Genomic DNA, 15,019 nt, shown 5'->3' on the forward strand with positions numbered 1-15,019 from the left:
CAAGTGTGTGGGCCAGCAGCGGGTTCCCAGAGAGGTCCTGTAAGGCTTGTTCTCTAGTCTGGCCCTTCATCCTGCTCGATCTCAGCAAGACCAATGGACAGAGATGGGACGGATGGGACAGTAGAGGAAGCTCAGCCTCTTAGACTGGAGACACGCCCCAGGCAATCAGGCAATCCCCATAATCCATCTTCGGAACCGAACCGCTGCAAGCTGGCCCGAGGCCCACTGTGTGTTGGAGCCAATTGCCGCAGAAGCAGATGAGGGTGACACGAGACTCAGAGGGCCTCCTCGCCACTGTACCCATCAAATGTACCTGACCCTGAGAAGATTCCTGTGCAGTCGCCTCAGAAGCCTCTTGGCTTTTGTGGAGGGGGGGGGGGAGCAGAGGTAAATGTAATGGTCTGCTTTGTCCCTTTATGGCTTTTGTGGAGGGGGGGGGGAGCAGAGGTAAATGTAATGGTCTGCTTTGTCCCTTTAAGAGAAAAGACAAGACACGCCACTTCCTTCCTGGTCCACTGAGGCAGGCTGATCTTCAGCTTCTAGCCTGAGTCCTTCCCTTTCTGTCTCCCTCTTGAAGAAGCAGCTTCTGTCTCCCTCTTGTCCCCTTCCCCTCCATAACCCACTAAATAAATATCCAACCTCACTCTGCATGGTATGCCTAAACATGTCTCTGTCTCTTTCCCACCGCAAGGACCAGCCACCTTTGGAGACCTGTGACGTGGTCTCTCCTCGTGGGACTGGCTGCCCCATCGAGGTCTCTCGCCCACCATGCGGCTCCCTGCCTGGCTGCTCTCAGACCCACAACCCACTGTCTGCTGCCACTTTAGGGACCCAAGGGATCTACTGCCTGCTGCAGCCACTCAGGGACCTGCAGCATTTTTACTTAAGCCATAACAGCAAGGTTTATATAGCCCTGGCTGGCTTGAAACTCATTATGTAGACCAGGCTGGCCTCAAACTCAGAGATCCATCTGCTTCTGCCTCTTGAATGCTGGGATTACAAGTGTGCACCACTACCACATGTCCTTTGGTTTTTAATAAAGACTATTTTATAGTCCTTTATAAAAGACTATAATATTTTTAAAAGGTTAGTCAGGTGTAAGGAGTGGTTCTACAATCTCAACACTAGATGGAGCCAGCTGGTCATTCAAGGAGCTCAGGTTCAGAGCTGTCTCAAAGATGAGGACAGCCACGGAGATCAGAGCTGTCTCAAAGATGAGAGCCACTGAGCAAGCTCTCCGGCTTCTACACATGTATACAGAGATAAGTTAAATTTTTTTCTTTTTTTTTTTCAAGACAGGGTTTCTCTGTCTTGGAACTCAACTCTATAGACCAGGCTGGCCTCGAACTCATGTTCCCCGGCTTTTGCCTCCCAAGTGCTGGGATTAAAGGCATGTGCCACCACTGCCTGGCAAAAAAAAAATTTTTTTAAACTACCAAGAGCTACCTGCTGTACCACCCCTATTCCCCAGTCTCATGCCTAGGAAGCAACCATTCCCACCCCAGGCAGAGAGGGTGCTGCAGGCCCCACGGGAGCAAACACAACCCTAATTTGAATGGAGGGCTATGACTGGCAGGATACCCTGGCTACACTTCCTCTCCTGGATACATAAGCAGGCTCTTTGCTTGCTTCCATGGGCAGCCTGGTGATGCCCTCCTGTGTCCTTAGGATGGACTAGCACAGGGTTCCACAAAAGGCTAAAGCAGTCAGTTCTTTGTGTGATGGAACTAGTCCTGGAACTTGCTATGTAGACCAGGCTGGCCTCAGTGTCGAGTTCACCTGCCTCTGCCTCAGAAGTGTTGGTATTAGTATGCCTGGCTTGTTATTTTGAGACGTGGCCGGCCCATGTATGTATCTAGCCTGGTTAGTTTTATGTCAACATGACACAAGCTAGAGTCATCAGAGAGGGCACAGGAAACCTCAAATGAGAGTCTTTATAAGATGGAGCTGTAAGCAAGCCTATGGGCATTTTCTTATGAATGGTGGGGCCATCCCTGACCTGGTCTGAGTTCTGTAAGAAAGCAGGCTGAGCAAGCCAGTAAGAAGCAACTTCCATGTCTTTTCCATCAGCTCCTGCCTTCAGGGTTCCTGTCTAGTTTGAGTTCCTGTTCTGACTTTTAATGATGAATAGTGATAAGGAAGAATAAACCAAATAGACCCCTTCCTCCTCCCCAATTGCTTTTTTGGGCATGGTGTTTCATTAAAAGCACTAGAACCTCTAGACCGTAGACCAGGCTAGCTGCGAACTCTCAGCATGTAGTTAAACTCCCCAATTTTACAGAATCGTCACTTCGGAAACAAACTTCTGAGTGTGCTCACGAGGGACAGCCGAGGCTTAGGTTACTCTGAGCCTCCAGTTGCCACGTCTGTCCTCCTATCATGGACTATGTACTCAAATTATGAGCCCAAACCAACCCTTCCTTCAGTGACATCTGTTGCCAGGCATTTTGCCAATGCAATGAAGTGGCTAACAGCTGTGTGCCACCTGTCAGACTTCTCTATCTGCCACCTTTGTGGAGAGGCTGGAGGAGCTGCCAACAGGATAAGAATGCAGGGCAGATCAGGAGGGCGGCTCAGAAGATTCTCAGCACTACCTGTGGCTCACAAACATCTGTAACTCCAGCTCCAGGGAATTCAATACCCCTCCCCCCCCCGCACTGAAAAAAAAGCTTTGAAGTGGCAGGAACAGGGAGCAAAGATGAGAAATGTGACCCTGTCCCTCTAACAGCAGACACACTAACAGCTAGAGGGTAAAGGTCAGAGCAAGCAACACCCAGCCTTAGCATCTAGAACAGGCTCTCAACCTGTGGGTCTCAATCCTTGGGTGAATGACTTTCGCAGAGGCCACATATACCCTGCGTATCCATATTTACAATCCATAACAGTAGCAAAGTTACAATTAAGTAACAACAAAAATAAATTTTATGGTTGGAGGTCACTACGTGAGAACTGTATCAACGGATGGCAGCACTTGGGGGGTTGAGAACTGCTGCTCTGGGGCCAAGAGTCTCCAAACCTGGGCCAGTAAGTCCCGCAAGTCTCCCAAGCCTCAGGGAGTTGGGGCCCTTATGGGAAATGAGTGGGGTGGATGTGACACAGACCAAGCTAGTTCTCAACTCCTTATCCTCTTGCCTCCATCTTCTGAGTGCTGGTACTAGGTGTGCCCCCAGGACCAGCCTGAAGGGAAGTGTGTGTGCACTCGCCCCTGCACACAGGCTGGAGGATGCCAAGTGTCCTGCTCTACCACTCTGTCTTGTTCTCTTGGCACGAGGCATACCAGCTTTTACATGGGTGCTAGAATTTGAACTCAGGTCTTCCTATTTGTACACCAAGTGTCTTGAGCTGTCTTCCCAGCTCCTAGTGGGAATTTCATACATTTTTAGTACATCTACTTTAAAACAAAAAACTGTATTTATTTTATGTGTACAGGTATTTTTGCCTGCATATGTGTGCACCACCTGTATGCCTGGTGCCTATGAGGCCAGAAGAGGGTGCCCAATCCCTTGGATCCAGAGTTACAGGTGCATGTGAGGCTCCAGCTGGTGCTGGGAACAAAGCCATCTCTTGGTCAAGAGTTCTTCATGGTAGGGCCATTTCTCCAGGTCTTGGGCACTTGAGAGCAGGTGTGGAATCTCTCACCTGTTCAATAGTTTGTTCCAGGCTATGGATGCCTCAACTGGCCTCTGCAGCTGCCTGGGTAACAGCAGCAGCCTCTTCATGGAATGAGGTCTTAATGGTCCTTTTCTTTCTCTTCATGCAGGCCTCACACTCAGCCCAAGTTAGCTGGAACCTCAAGCTTCACCTCTTGGGTGCGGCCTGTGCTGTGGGCAGTTCTGGCTTCACCTTGTCCACCTTGGGAAGGACAGCTCAGGCAGCACTGGCTGGTGCTTCAGGCAGGCCTTTCCTCAGACAGGACCCCACCCACTCCAATCCAGCCCCGCAGCAAGGCCACACCAACTCAAGTACTTTTATTTCACACCTCCGCAGAGCTTCCTTGGTCCCAGGCTGGTGGCCCACACGTACGTCTAGGAGGGGGGTGGAGCCTGAGAGAAGAGAGCTGTGCTCTAAAGGACCCAGGCTGTCACTGGGACTGCAGAGGAGCTCCAGCCTGGGCTGCTTGCCCCTAAAGGTCCGGGAGTCCCTGGCTCCTTGCAGCCCATAGGGCAGGCAGCCCCAAGGCACAGTGGGCAGAGCCAAGTAGGCTACATTCAGGCTTCCCTGGAATGCAGGTTGGTGGGGCTTCCCACTCCTGTCCTGTCTTCAGCCAACAGCTGTGACCCTGTGGAAAGCTCCAACAACGCTGGAAGGTTCTCTGGCTGTATGGCCAATTCTGGGAGGCATCTGGGAGGGCAACAGATGTCCTACAAGTCCACTGTCCACTGGCCAGGGGTGGAGCCGGCAGGTGGGCGTAGCCACCCCCATCCAGGTCACAAAGGTGGAAAGAGCTGATATGAAAGCCCTCATATACACATATAAAATAACAGTTTGGTCCTCCAGTAAGGCTGTTAGAACTAGTTATGTAAACAACAAACAGAGAAACAGTTACTGAGACTAAGTTCAAAGGTCACCGCTGTGTAGACTGGGGCTCCTGGCCAGCAGCCCCAAGCCTTCACACCACACAGAGCTGGTGCCTGTCTCATCCTTGCGGATGCTTTTCAATTTGGATCCTTCTCAGAGAGCGGAAGGCCAGCTCTGCAGCTGGGGTTCCAGGTCATGCAGACTGCCTACCATAGTCCTCAGCCATTGGCCTGGCTGGAGTTGGGGGGCAGGCAGTAGGTAGGGGGATCCGAATATCTGCGTTTGGCTCCAGGAAGTCTGACATCGTGGTCCAGGGTGCCCTGCGATGGTAGGTCAGCCCCGGGGGCGATGTATACAGAATGTACCTGGTCCTGTCGGCGGGCAGGTGGCTCTCGACGCCTCACCAGAACAGCAGCCTCTGGGAGAGCAGGTGCCCAGTCGGTCATGTGCGATGGCAGGCCCGGAGGGAGCTTGATGTTTGCCATGGGCATGATGGGGGTCCTCCGGTGTGTCTTCACTCTGACCGTGACGAAGGATGTCGGCCTTCGACGTGGAGGGGCAGCGGCCGCGGGGAGGGGGTTCGGGGTGGGCACACTGGGGCAGGGGAGAGCAGGTGCGGGGGGCCCTTGGAGAGACAGACTTGGGGTTACTGCAGCGGGGGCATGGGTGAGCTCCTGCCCCGCACCTGCCACGGCGGGGAGAGTCATCGAATGCCACCTTCACACTGACCTTCCACGCCTCCCCGTGCGCCCCTCTCCTCCAGCAGGCTCTCGGTGCTAGCCGATGTCTCCGAGTCCAGGTTTTCCTCGTCAGAGCCCCGTGGGTCCAGCTCAGGCAACCGGTATGTGATGTCCTCCCTAAGGGTGGAGATACCATATCTGAAGCCATTCCTGCCAAGAGACAACCCCCAAAGTAGTCCTGCTCCTCCTGGGCCCTCCCTCATACCAAGCATAAGCAGTCAGTAATGCCCTTGGCATCTGCCCACCCGGCAACCCCACAATCAGTTTTGCATCAGGCGCCTGCTGGGACTAGATGAGTGTTAGTAGAACAGGCACATGACACTTGCTTCTCCTCCTTGATGGACTGGATCCGCTCCATGAGAATCTCCTTCTCTCGGTCCTCATCGCCACCTGCCGTCTCCTCGGGGAGGGCCTCCAGCTCCTCCAAACTGCTGTCCTGCATCACTGGGGTCCTGGGGCTTTTGGTCTGAAACAAGGAAGCAGCAGATCTGACCCAGAGCAGATCTTAGTGCTTGGAGGAAGTGTGGGCAGCATCAGCTCTAGGTTAGTTGTGAGGTAGACCCACTCCAGGGCTCTTTGCCTGCAGTTCTGCAGGAATCTAGTGGGAAACAGCATGCAGTTCCAGGAGGTTAGGACATGCTTTATGCTATGGCCAAGACTACCCAGCATGCATCTGGAGACATGCAGCCCAGCCCACACAATGTGTACATACCCGGACCCCCTCATAGGGAGACGAAAACCCCAGTTTGAGAGGCCATGGCTGGGAGAGAAACAACACAGGTGAACTGGTGTGCTGAGCCTACCACACTGGCATGAGCAGGACCTGACCAGCAGCTGGTAGCAGGTTGAAGACCAATTGGCTCCCATGGGAGCCCAGGACATGCCCCGTCCCCCAGCACCAGAGTGGGTGCTTCTGCAATGAGAACTCCTATGCACTATGTTCAAACGAGGAGGAAGTCAGGCCAGGCATGTCTGGGCAACAGAAAGGCTGTGTCTGGCTAAGTGGAGTTAACCATTTGGTGATGGCAGGGCTCTGCCCTACTTGCCCATGTGGCCACACCTTATGGTCTAAACCCTTGCCCAGCCATACAAGGACCAGCCCCAAGGCCAGCACTCACAGCATTTTGCCGCAACAGGGATAGCCTACGGAATGCAATGCTCTCAGCTGCCTCCAGCTGGTTGATCTCCTCCATCTTCATCTTGTACTTCCTCATCTGTTCTTTGATGAGCATTTCCACACACCTGTGGACAGATTCGGTCAGTCCCAGAGAGCCGCACAGGGCCTGGGCCAGGGCTGGGACCCTGGGATACCTTGTGACCTCAGGGGGGCTCACTGCCTCTTTGAGAGTGCCCAGGGCAGGAGGTAAAAGGCTGATGTAGGCTGGCAGGGGGAACTACTTTCCTAGGAAAGGAGAGGGTCCAGAGAGACCGGGTGCCCTGTCAGAGCTCTGTGATCTCAACTCCCATGGTGCCCACTTGATGGTCAGCACCAGCGGGACTCAGCTCAAAGTCAGCACTAGTGAGGGGAAAGGCAAGCCTCCCTATCATGACCAGAGGACACAGGGAGTGAGTCTGTGCCTGTCCCGCCACCTCCCAGTGGCTTTGGGCTCCTTCCTCACCCACAACATTTTTTGTTGGTGGCCAGGAGCATGGCTGGGGATCAGAGGGATCCTCCTCAGCTTTACCTTAAGAAAGCTGCCAAGGGGACAGGCCATTAAAGGTCCTCTTCTGGCAGGCTTTTTGTTTTCACTGGGGGATAAGGCTAGGAGATGGAACAAGACCTTTAGCCCAGAGCCACACTCCAGCCTTTCGGAGTTCTAAAGAAAATGATGGAAAACTGCTTGTCCACCCAGAGGTGGACACACTGCTCTAATGGCCACCTTTCCCCATCAGGGGGCTTAGCGGTCTCATCCCTTGAATGCTTCGAGCAACTCAGAGCATGGTCTTCACTGAATAGGGAGATGTGAAGCCGTGCTCTCCCGGTGTGTGGAACCCTGCCTGCATGTTGCCTGCACTGGGGTGGCTTCTAGAACCCCAGCTCCACTCATTTCAAATCTGCCTTTTGTTAAATATTAGGTTTTAGTTAAAACAGTGTGCTTGCTACAGCACACACTGAGGAGGGAGGGCCTGGCAGGCCTGAGCATGTGTGTTGGGGACACATGGAACCCTGCTTCCAGCCCTTAGCATCATAGGAAAGAAAAAGAGGTGTGTTCGTGTATGCATGGTGTGTGTGCATGTGGAGGGGAGGGGAGGGAAGACTGTTGAAGAAACCTAAGGGGCCACTGGAAAAACAGTTCACAAGGTCAAGGTGTTTGCTGCCAAGCCAGATGACCCGACTTTAATCCCTCAGACCTACAAGGAAGAAAAGAACCAACTCCTGGAAGTTGTCCTTTGAGCACCACACCAGTCACGGCATGTGTGACCTGAGATTCCTGGGTGATGGAGGCTAGGCAGGCTTTGAGTGAGCTCTCGTTAGATTCTGGAGACAGTCATGCTCTGTAGCTGACCTGGAACGGGACAGGGGACTCACGTGGTAATCTTAAGTACATCCTTCATGCTGGTCAGAGGGTCCGAGTTGTCGGGGCAGCGTAGTAGGCAGGGTGCAAAGATGATGGCCAGAGCTCCTGGTGACATGCGGTTCACATCCTCAAGTAGGGCCACCCTGCAGAGCCAACAGTTAGGGGGAACCCCTCCTGCACCCCTCCCTGATCCCAATGCCAGGTTCATGTCTTGGTATTAGTGGCCAGGACATGCTGCAGGGTCACAGGGCACAGCCGTGTGGGCTCCTGGGGGAGGGGCACTTGCTTGACAAGATGGAAGATGAGCCTCTCCAGAGAGGTGTGGTTGGCCTCAGGCAGGTGGTCCAAAACCGCATAGATGGCAGCCAGCTGTTCCTGCTTCTCCGGGAGCTCTGGGGGAGGCCAGAGCCATCGGTCCTGGGTGGCACCACCCAAGCATTTGGGGTGCACCAAGGCCCTTCATGTTTCCAGAGGGAAACAGCCAACCCAAACTGTGGGCCCCAGCTGGAACAGAACATGCTCCAGGCCTCATCCCTTTCTCTATGGCTCACCAACAGCCCTGAGGAAGTCTCCGTACTGGGCAAAGGTCATGAGGGGCTCAGGCAGCTCCCTCAGCCACTGCTTCAGGACCCCAGTGATGGCGTGGATGGGGAAGTCTTCCAGGTTGACTGCAGCAGGGTCTGCAGGCGGGAACAGGTGAGCAGTGACTGGGTGCTGACCAGTGGGCCTGGCTAGGGCGTCTGCTTCTAGTGCCTTACCTGTCTGTAGTGCCTGCCTCAGTTCCCGAGTCCGGTTAGCAGCGCCCGATTTGCGGTAGAGGCCCTCGGTATACAGGCCATGCATCTCTACATGTTCTAGAAGCTTCTCCAGCACGATGGGCACGGAGGCCTTGTCACTGGTTAGGCTGTCCACACACACACCAAAGTGGCCTGGCTCGGCACCCGGCTCACTCTACAGTTGGGGTGGAGAATCAGTCCTGATGGCCACTGGCCCCAGCCCCCTCAATCCCTGTCTGCCCACTTTGTTCTTGAAGGGATGCTGGGGGTGGGTTCTGGGCTTGTGGGCTCCCTCCATGCAGCACCCACAGGCTGGATGGCCCTTCCTGGGGAGAAGGTGCCCCAGCCCCACAGCCCTTTAACAGATTGGGCTCTAATTCTTGTTGTGCCACAAACTTGGACCCCAACACCTTCATGCACAGTTGAGGGCCTCCCTCTGCGAGGCCCAGGACTAAAAGCAGGGGAATTCTTGCAGGGGAATTCTTGCAGGGGAACTAGAGGCCACAGCCCTCCTGCCACTCCCCTGGGAGGCCTAGCTGTAATGTTCTAGAAAGCTCCAGGTTGAGGCACACTCACCTTCCTCCTTCCTGTGTAGGAGCAGTAGCTCTGAATCTTGTGCACGCATTTTTTGTGGCAGGTCATCTTGCATACTAAGGGGCCAGAGCGGAAGTTACAGAGGGTACAGAGGACCCCAGGTTCCTGAGAACACCCACTCACTGTCTGGGGACCTTGACTGCGTTCTAAATCATACGGATCACGCTCTGCTGATTCTCATGAGAAGATGGGTGGGTGGTAACTGGTGCTCAGGAGAGACCTAGGTCTTGGTTATACAGGAGGTGCCTGTGGGAACTCAGCCTGACAGTGGCTGAGGGATACTCTTTCAACTACACTAGGATGTCAGCTAAGATCTAGGGCGGTGGGACCAGCACTGTCAAGGTGTAGATGTGTGTTTGTGTGTGCATGCATGCATGTTGGGTGGGGCTTCCAGTCCTGAGCCCAGAGGAAATGAAGAGACCCAGGACACTGGGTCAGGAGGTCAGCTGGGCCTGGCCTGGCCACCCTCCGGATGCACAACCAGCCAGCTCTGCGTTGCATTTGTGTATTGGCATGCTTTAGAGGATAAGTGAGGTGTCCGTGAAGAACTGGAGGGGGTGAAGGTTGAAGCCCTGTGAGTACCATGAACCACGGTACATAGGTAGGGCCCCCATGACAGTCAAGTTACCTGCCTCTGTGTACGTGTATGTGTGCCTGCCATGTGTTGAGAGGAGCATTCTGAAGAACGGGCAGGAGGACAAGGAGGGTGGCAGAGGTAGGGCACCCATGTGGCCAGGACAGGGTGGGGCTCACCACTGCACAGCAGAGCCTTGTCCATGAGCCAGATATAGGAGAGACACTGCTCACACGACTGCGGGATGTTCACCTGGTAGCTGGCAAACACATGTCCATTGTGCTCCTGGACCTGGGGTGGGAAAGGGAGTGGGAAGGCTGGGCTGAGTGGGCACCCTTCCCACTCCACTGTCTCAGTAACAGCTCCTTCCCATGGCTCTGAGGTACTGGATCAGGGCTGCACACAATCAACATATGAACCCAAATGGACACACAGCTACTCACAGCATGCTCCTGTGCGCGCGTGCGCACGCACACACACACACACACACACACACACACACACACACACACACACACACACGCGCACGCTACTCACAGCACGTTCCTGTTTCCGCTTTTTCTTTTGGGCTTTGCTCTGTTGAGAGAGAGAGATGAAGCCCATGTGGGGATGAATAGTCAGACCAACTGTCCCCTAGGAACATCCCTGTCCTCAGAAAGGAGGTAGGGAGCTTAGAAGCACCATGACCCACCTGGAGTAGCATAAGGCACCCTAAAACCCACAGCCTGCTCAACAGAGCAGCATCGGGGCCATGGCTGACCAGGGAGATGATGGTGCTATAGCCGGTAGGGCTGGGAGGATGAGGTCTGCTAGGGTGGTGGGTGAGGCTGGGGAGAAACGTGTGTGACTAAATGGGAGGGGCTGGGTAAGGAAGACATGGGGGAGTACCCAGGACAGGATGGGGGTTGTGGGGGTGAAACTGCCTACCTTAGCCGGCTCAAAGTCAGTTTTGGTGTAGCTGCGGGTGAACTCATCCAGCAGTGACTGGAAGACATTGAGGACCAGGTTGGTGTCCTTCTCCCCACGCTCGGCAGCCAGGTTGTTGACAACGATCTGGTAGTTCTCCATTAGGTCCTTGTAGCCTACATGGATCTTTCCGTTCTGTAGGAACATGACAAGGTGTCCCCATGACCCAGCTAAGGGCTTGTGGAGTGGGACTGGGGGAGGTAAGGTATGGGCAGCTGGGGTGGGGTCCACGCACAGGCACAGAGTACATGGTCTTAATGTTGCTCCTGAACCGCTCAGTGGCCTCGATGAATAAGCTCTCGATGGGTGTCTTCTGTGAGCGCAGGTCGTTCACCTGCAGGGAGAGGTGGTCAGGGCTGCTCACATTTAGTCAGTGCCGGCTATGAAACCTGACCCAGCGTGGGGCTCCTGTCCTACGCGGCCATTCTAGCCCAAAGGGCATCATGCATGCATCTGAAGATGGCTACAGGACAGGGTTTTGTGGGGCTTCGCAATGTGTGGATGGAACCAAGGGCCTCAAGAAGGTGAGGCTTGCACTGTCCCACTCAGCCAAACTCTAATTCTTCAGAGTATTTTTTTTTTTTTGGAATAGTTTGGCCAGCCTGGGAGTTGTAATCCTCCTGCCTCAGCTTCCCAAGGCCTGTGGCAACTGCAGCTGTGGATTTCAAGCTGGAACAGCAAGATGATATGCCCTGTGCAGCAGAGAGCAGTACACACTCTGAACATGAACTCCTATCAGTACTCTACAGCTGTTTGCCTGAAGCTCTCGGGAGAGAACAGAGTGGAGCAGGGCTTACTAATGTTTACAACACAGACATTGACTTGGAGTGAGAAAAATACAGAGGGGCCATGCAGGGGACCAGCTGGCTTTAGATTTAGAATTTAGAATTTTCTTTAAAGAACTAAACCACTTTCCAGGCTGGGGAGATGGCTCCCTGCTTTAGAGCACTGGATGCTCTTCCGGAGGATCTGGGCTCTGTTCCTAGCACACACAGACGCTCCAGGGGATTTCATACCTTCTAGCCTCTGTGGGCACCGTGTGCAGGTGGTGAGCATACATGCAGGCAAAACACTCATACATTTTTTTTAATTTAAATAAGTTTGTGTGTGTACACACATGCATGTCACAGCGTTATGGGGTTAGAGGATGTCAACCTGTGTGAATTGGTTCTGTGTAGGCCTGGAGCATCAAACCTGGCAGCAAGCACCTTCACCTGCCACCTCAGCAGCCCTATTCCGCTTTTTTTCTGTAGACCTGAATTTAGCTCCTCCCTGAGTGCTGTGGAGAGGGAGATGGACCTCATGTGCTCGCTGTCCCCAGAAATCTTTTGTATTGTTTAATCCCCTGAGCTGGGGGCAGAGCCCAGTTCCTAGGGATGAACAGCCACCTCACTGTGCCATCTCTAGCCTGGGTGCCTAACAACTGGCATCTTGGCGGCTCACCTTGTTGAGCAGGAACTCATCCAGAAACTTGAGCTCGTTGGCATTGGTGATCTTGCGGAACACCGACTCACGCCACTTCTCTGACACTGTGATCTGGCCGACCTTGCGGTTTCGGTTCTTTTTCCCTTTCAGGGGCTTCTCGCCCACAGCATGGCGGTGCTGCTGGCTAGAAAGTACTTCAGGGACACAGGGCAGTCAGAAGCAAGGTTAGAAATGAGCGCCCAGGTACACACTTAGGTCCACTCCCAGGGCTCAGACACTGCCACTGGGACCTGACAGTTGTAGGCATGGCTAGGCAACTGATTCTGGAAGTTACGGGGAACCAACCAACCTTCTAGATTCTTCTTGGCGGAGGCTTCCTGTGCCACCTGCCCTCCATTGCTCTCCATCTCCTCCACGCCCTCCAGGCTAGGTTTCTTATCCTTGGTTTTGTGCAGGAACAGCCGCTTAAAGGCAGATCTGCAAGAGACAGTGTTTTTGTTTAAATCTTTACCTCGGGTGTGTGTGTATCTGTGGGTGTACACACTGTGACTGCAGTGCCTTTGAGGGCCAGAGGAGGCTGTGTGATCCCTCTGTGCAGTGAGTCACCAGACATGGTGCGGGGACCCAATTTGTGTCCTTTGGAAGCAGGGCAGGTGCTCTTAACCACTAAGCCATCTCTCTAGTCCCACTTTTTCTTTCTTTGAGACAGTTTTACTATGTTGGCTAGGCTGGCCTCAAACGCAGAGACCCCTCCCAGGCACCAGGATTAAAGGCATGTGTCAGTATGCCCAGCCGTTTTGCTTTTGAGACAGGGTCTATAGGCAGCCCAGAGTGGCCTTTGCATCCTCAGCAGATGGGGTGTGTGTATTATGTGCCATGCCTCTCCTCTGCACATTTTGTTTTCTTTTCTTTTTTGTAAAGATTTACTTATTATGCATACAACATTCTGCCTCCATATATGCCTGCAGGCCAGAAGAGGGCACCAGATCTCATTATAGATGGCTGTCAGCTACCATGTGGTTGCTGGGAACTGAATTCAGGACATCTGCAAGAACAGTCAGTGCTTTTAACCTGAGCCATTTCTCCAGCCCTTGGTTTTGTCTTTTCAAGACAGGGTTTCTCTGTGCAGCACTGGCTGTCCTGGAACTTGCTCTGTAGACCAGGCTGGCTTCAAACTCAAGTAGATCAGCCTGCCTCTGCCTCCTGAGTGCCAGGACTAAAATGTGCACCACCATGCCCGGCCTGCATGAAGTTTAAGGCCTGAGAAGCAGAAGTTATAAGACTGGACCCTCTCCAAGGAAAGCCATGTTCTCATCACCAATTTAAAACAAAAAATGGAGGCCACCTAACAAAGACAATGGTTCATTGAGGATGAGGCATGGTCAGACAGACAGCATCTGTCTGCCTGAGCTGAGGAGGATGATGCACAGGACTCAGCCTGCCCCAGTGTCATAAAAAGAATGCAGTGAAGGGCTGGTGAGCGGTAAAGGTGAGCCACAACTTGTATGGGGACTGACTCCAGCAAGTTGTTCTCTGACTTCCACACACAGCACGTGTGCACACACACACACACAATATAAATGAAAATAACTTAAAATAATGAGCTCTTGCCCCCTGATGGCTTTTCATGGACACAGTATGTGAAGAAAGCCAGAGAAATGGTGACATTATTAAGTGGCTGCTGGGCACGGAAGGGACAAATGGTTACACACCAAAAAGTTACTTCAGACTCTGACTGGGATCTTATGTGGGAAAGGTCTTTGTGTTTGTGACCAGCTGAAGAAATATAGGATGAGATATGAATTAACCAACACAATACAAATCCAATAGTAAGTATTCTTATAAAACAAAACAGAAGGGCCTGGGGGTGTGGCTCAGGGGTGGAACCCTGTCTAGGATTCTCCAGTGAGGGGCTGGGGTGGAGCAGCCCAAGGCTTCTTCACTAGAACTGTATATAACAGACCAAAAACAATTTAAGAAAAGCCACTGGTTGGAGAGAGCTCCATGAAGGTGGAGGCAGGATCAGTCACTATGAACAAGAATGCCTGGAGTCCCCAGATCCAGACCAAGGGCAGCCCCTCTGGGCTTAGCAGAGCCCTGTTTCATCTGACTTTGGACCTCTTGTGAGATTCAACTCTTCTTGGTTACAGCCCCTGGATTCTGACACTTAGCAGCAGAGGCCTCCTTGTGCCCCACCCCCACCATGTTCTATGTTTTTCTATTACTTGCTATGGTTAGGGCAGAAGTGTTCCTGCCCCACAGACTCTTCTGTGAAAGAACCATTCTAGAGCAATCTAGCAAGGCTGTCTGGGCGGCACAGGAAGTTGTCAAGTCTGAGGGCCCAGCGTGGTTGCAGAGGTGACGGAGGGGTTTTTGAGATGGTATCTTCATAGCCCAGGATGGCTTCAGACAGTGACCACCCTCCTGCCTCAGCCTCCTCAGGGCTGGGGTTACAGCTATGTAAAACTAAGCCTATCCAGGATCTGCTTTTGACTTCACTGGGGGAAAAAAATGGAGGGCTTGGCATGGTGGTACACACCTTTAATTTCAGAACTCAGGAGGCGGAGGCAGAGGCAGGTGGATCTCTGTGAGTTAGTTCACCAGGTCTACAGAGTGAGTTCCCGACAGCCAGGGCCACAAAAACCCTGCCTCAGAATAAAGAAGTAAACAGATGAAGAAACAGAGGTGGCTGGGAGGCGGCTCAATGGTAAGCGCTTGCTGTGCGAGTCTGAGGCCCTGCGTCTGCACCACATAGCACTGGGCACAGGGGTGCATGCGTGTAATCCCACTGCTGTGGGTGGGGGTGGTAGATTCTTGGAGTCTGCTAGCCAACCAGCCTAAAGACCTCCAGGTCCAGTGAGAGACCCTGCCTCAAGTGTGATGGTTTGAGTGAGAGAGAAGCCTCAC

The 15,019-nt window shown here is 53.2% G+C and overlaps 1 protein-coding gene across 9 annotated transcripts in view; it reads right to left on the minus strand.

The window, feature by feature from the left end:
- Positions 1 to 3,392: 3,392 nt before the first annotated feature.
- The window catches only part of Myo9b (myosin IXB), an 85,564-nt gene continuing 73,937 nt past the window's right edge, over positions 3,393 to 15,019 (minus strand). For 4 of the 9 annotated variants that reach the window (XM_050128378.1, XM_050128385.1, XM_050128383.1 and 1 more), the window contains 16 exons: positions 12,462 to 12,589; positions 12,131 to 12,306; positions 10,923 to 11,021; positions 10,649 to 10,822; positions 10,259 to 10,297; positions 9,901 to 10,012; positions 9,130 to 9,203; positions 8,536 to 8,728; positions 8,329 to 8,457; positions 8,064 to 8,169; positions 7,789 to 7,920; positions 6,377 to 6,500; positions 5,971 to 6,018; positions 5,585 to 5,724; positions 5,248 to 5,375; positions 3,393 to 5,143 (listed from right to left, as the gene is read on the minus strand). In XM_050128378.1, coding sequence (XP_049984335.1) covers positions 4,737 to 5,143; positions 5,248 to 5,375; positions 5,585 to 5,724; positions 5,971 to 6,018; positions 6,377 to 6,500; positions 7,789 to 7,920; positions 8,064 to 8,169; positions 8,329 to 8,457; positions 8,536 to 8,728; positions 9,130 to 9,203; positions 9,901 to 10,012; positions 10,259 to 10,297; positions 10,649 to 10,822; positions 10,923 to 11,021; positions 12,131 to 12,306; positions 12,462 to 12,589 — 2,209 coding nt within the window. In that variant the 3' untranslated portion in view covers positions 3,393 to 4,736. Of the gene's footprint in view, positions 5,144 to 5,247; positions 5,376 to 5,580; positions 5,725 to 5,970; positions 6,019 to 6,376; positions 6,501 to 7,788; positions 7,921 to 8,063; positions 8,170 to 8,328; positions 8,458 to 8,535; positions 8,729 to 9,129; positions 9,204 to 9,900; positions 10,013 to 10,258; positions 10,298 to 10,648; positions 10,823 to 10,922; positions 11,022 to 12,130; positions 12,307 to 12,461; positions 12,590 to 15,019 lie in introns of all 9 variants that reach the window. The other 5 variants (XM_050128382.1, XM_050128377.1, XM_050128384.1 and 2 more) reach the window with 3 other exon arrangements.

Source organism: Alexandromys fortis, unplaced genomic scaffold (assembly GCF_014885135.2).
Source record: "Alexandromys fortis isolate MF-2015 unplaced genomic scaffold, M_Fortis_MF-2015_v1.1 scaffold_296, whole genome shotgun sequence".
In the NCBI taxonomy this organism is placed as follows: Eukaryota; Metazoa; Chordata; class Mammalia; order Rodentia; family Cricetidae; genus Alexandromys; species Alexandromys fortis.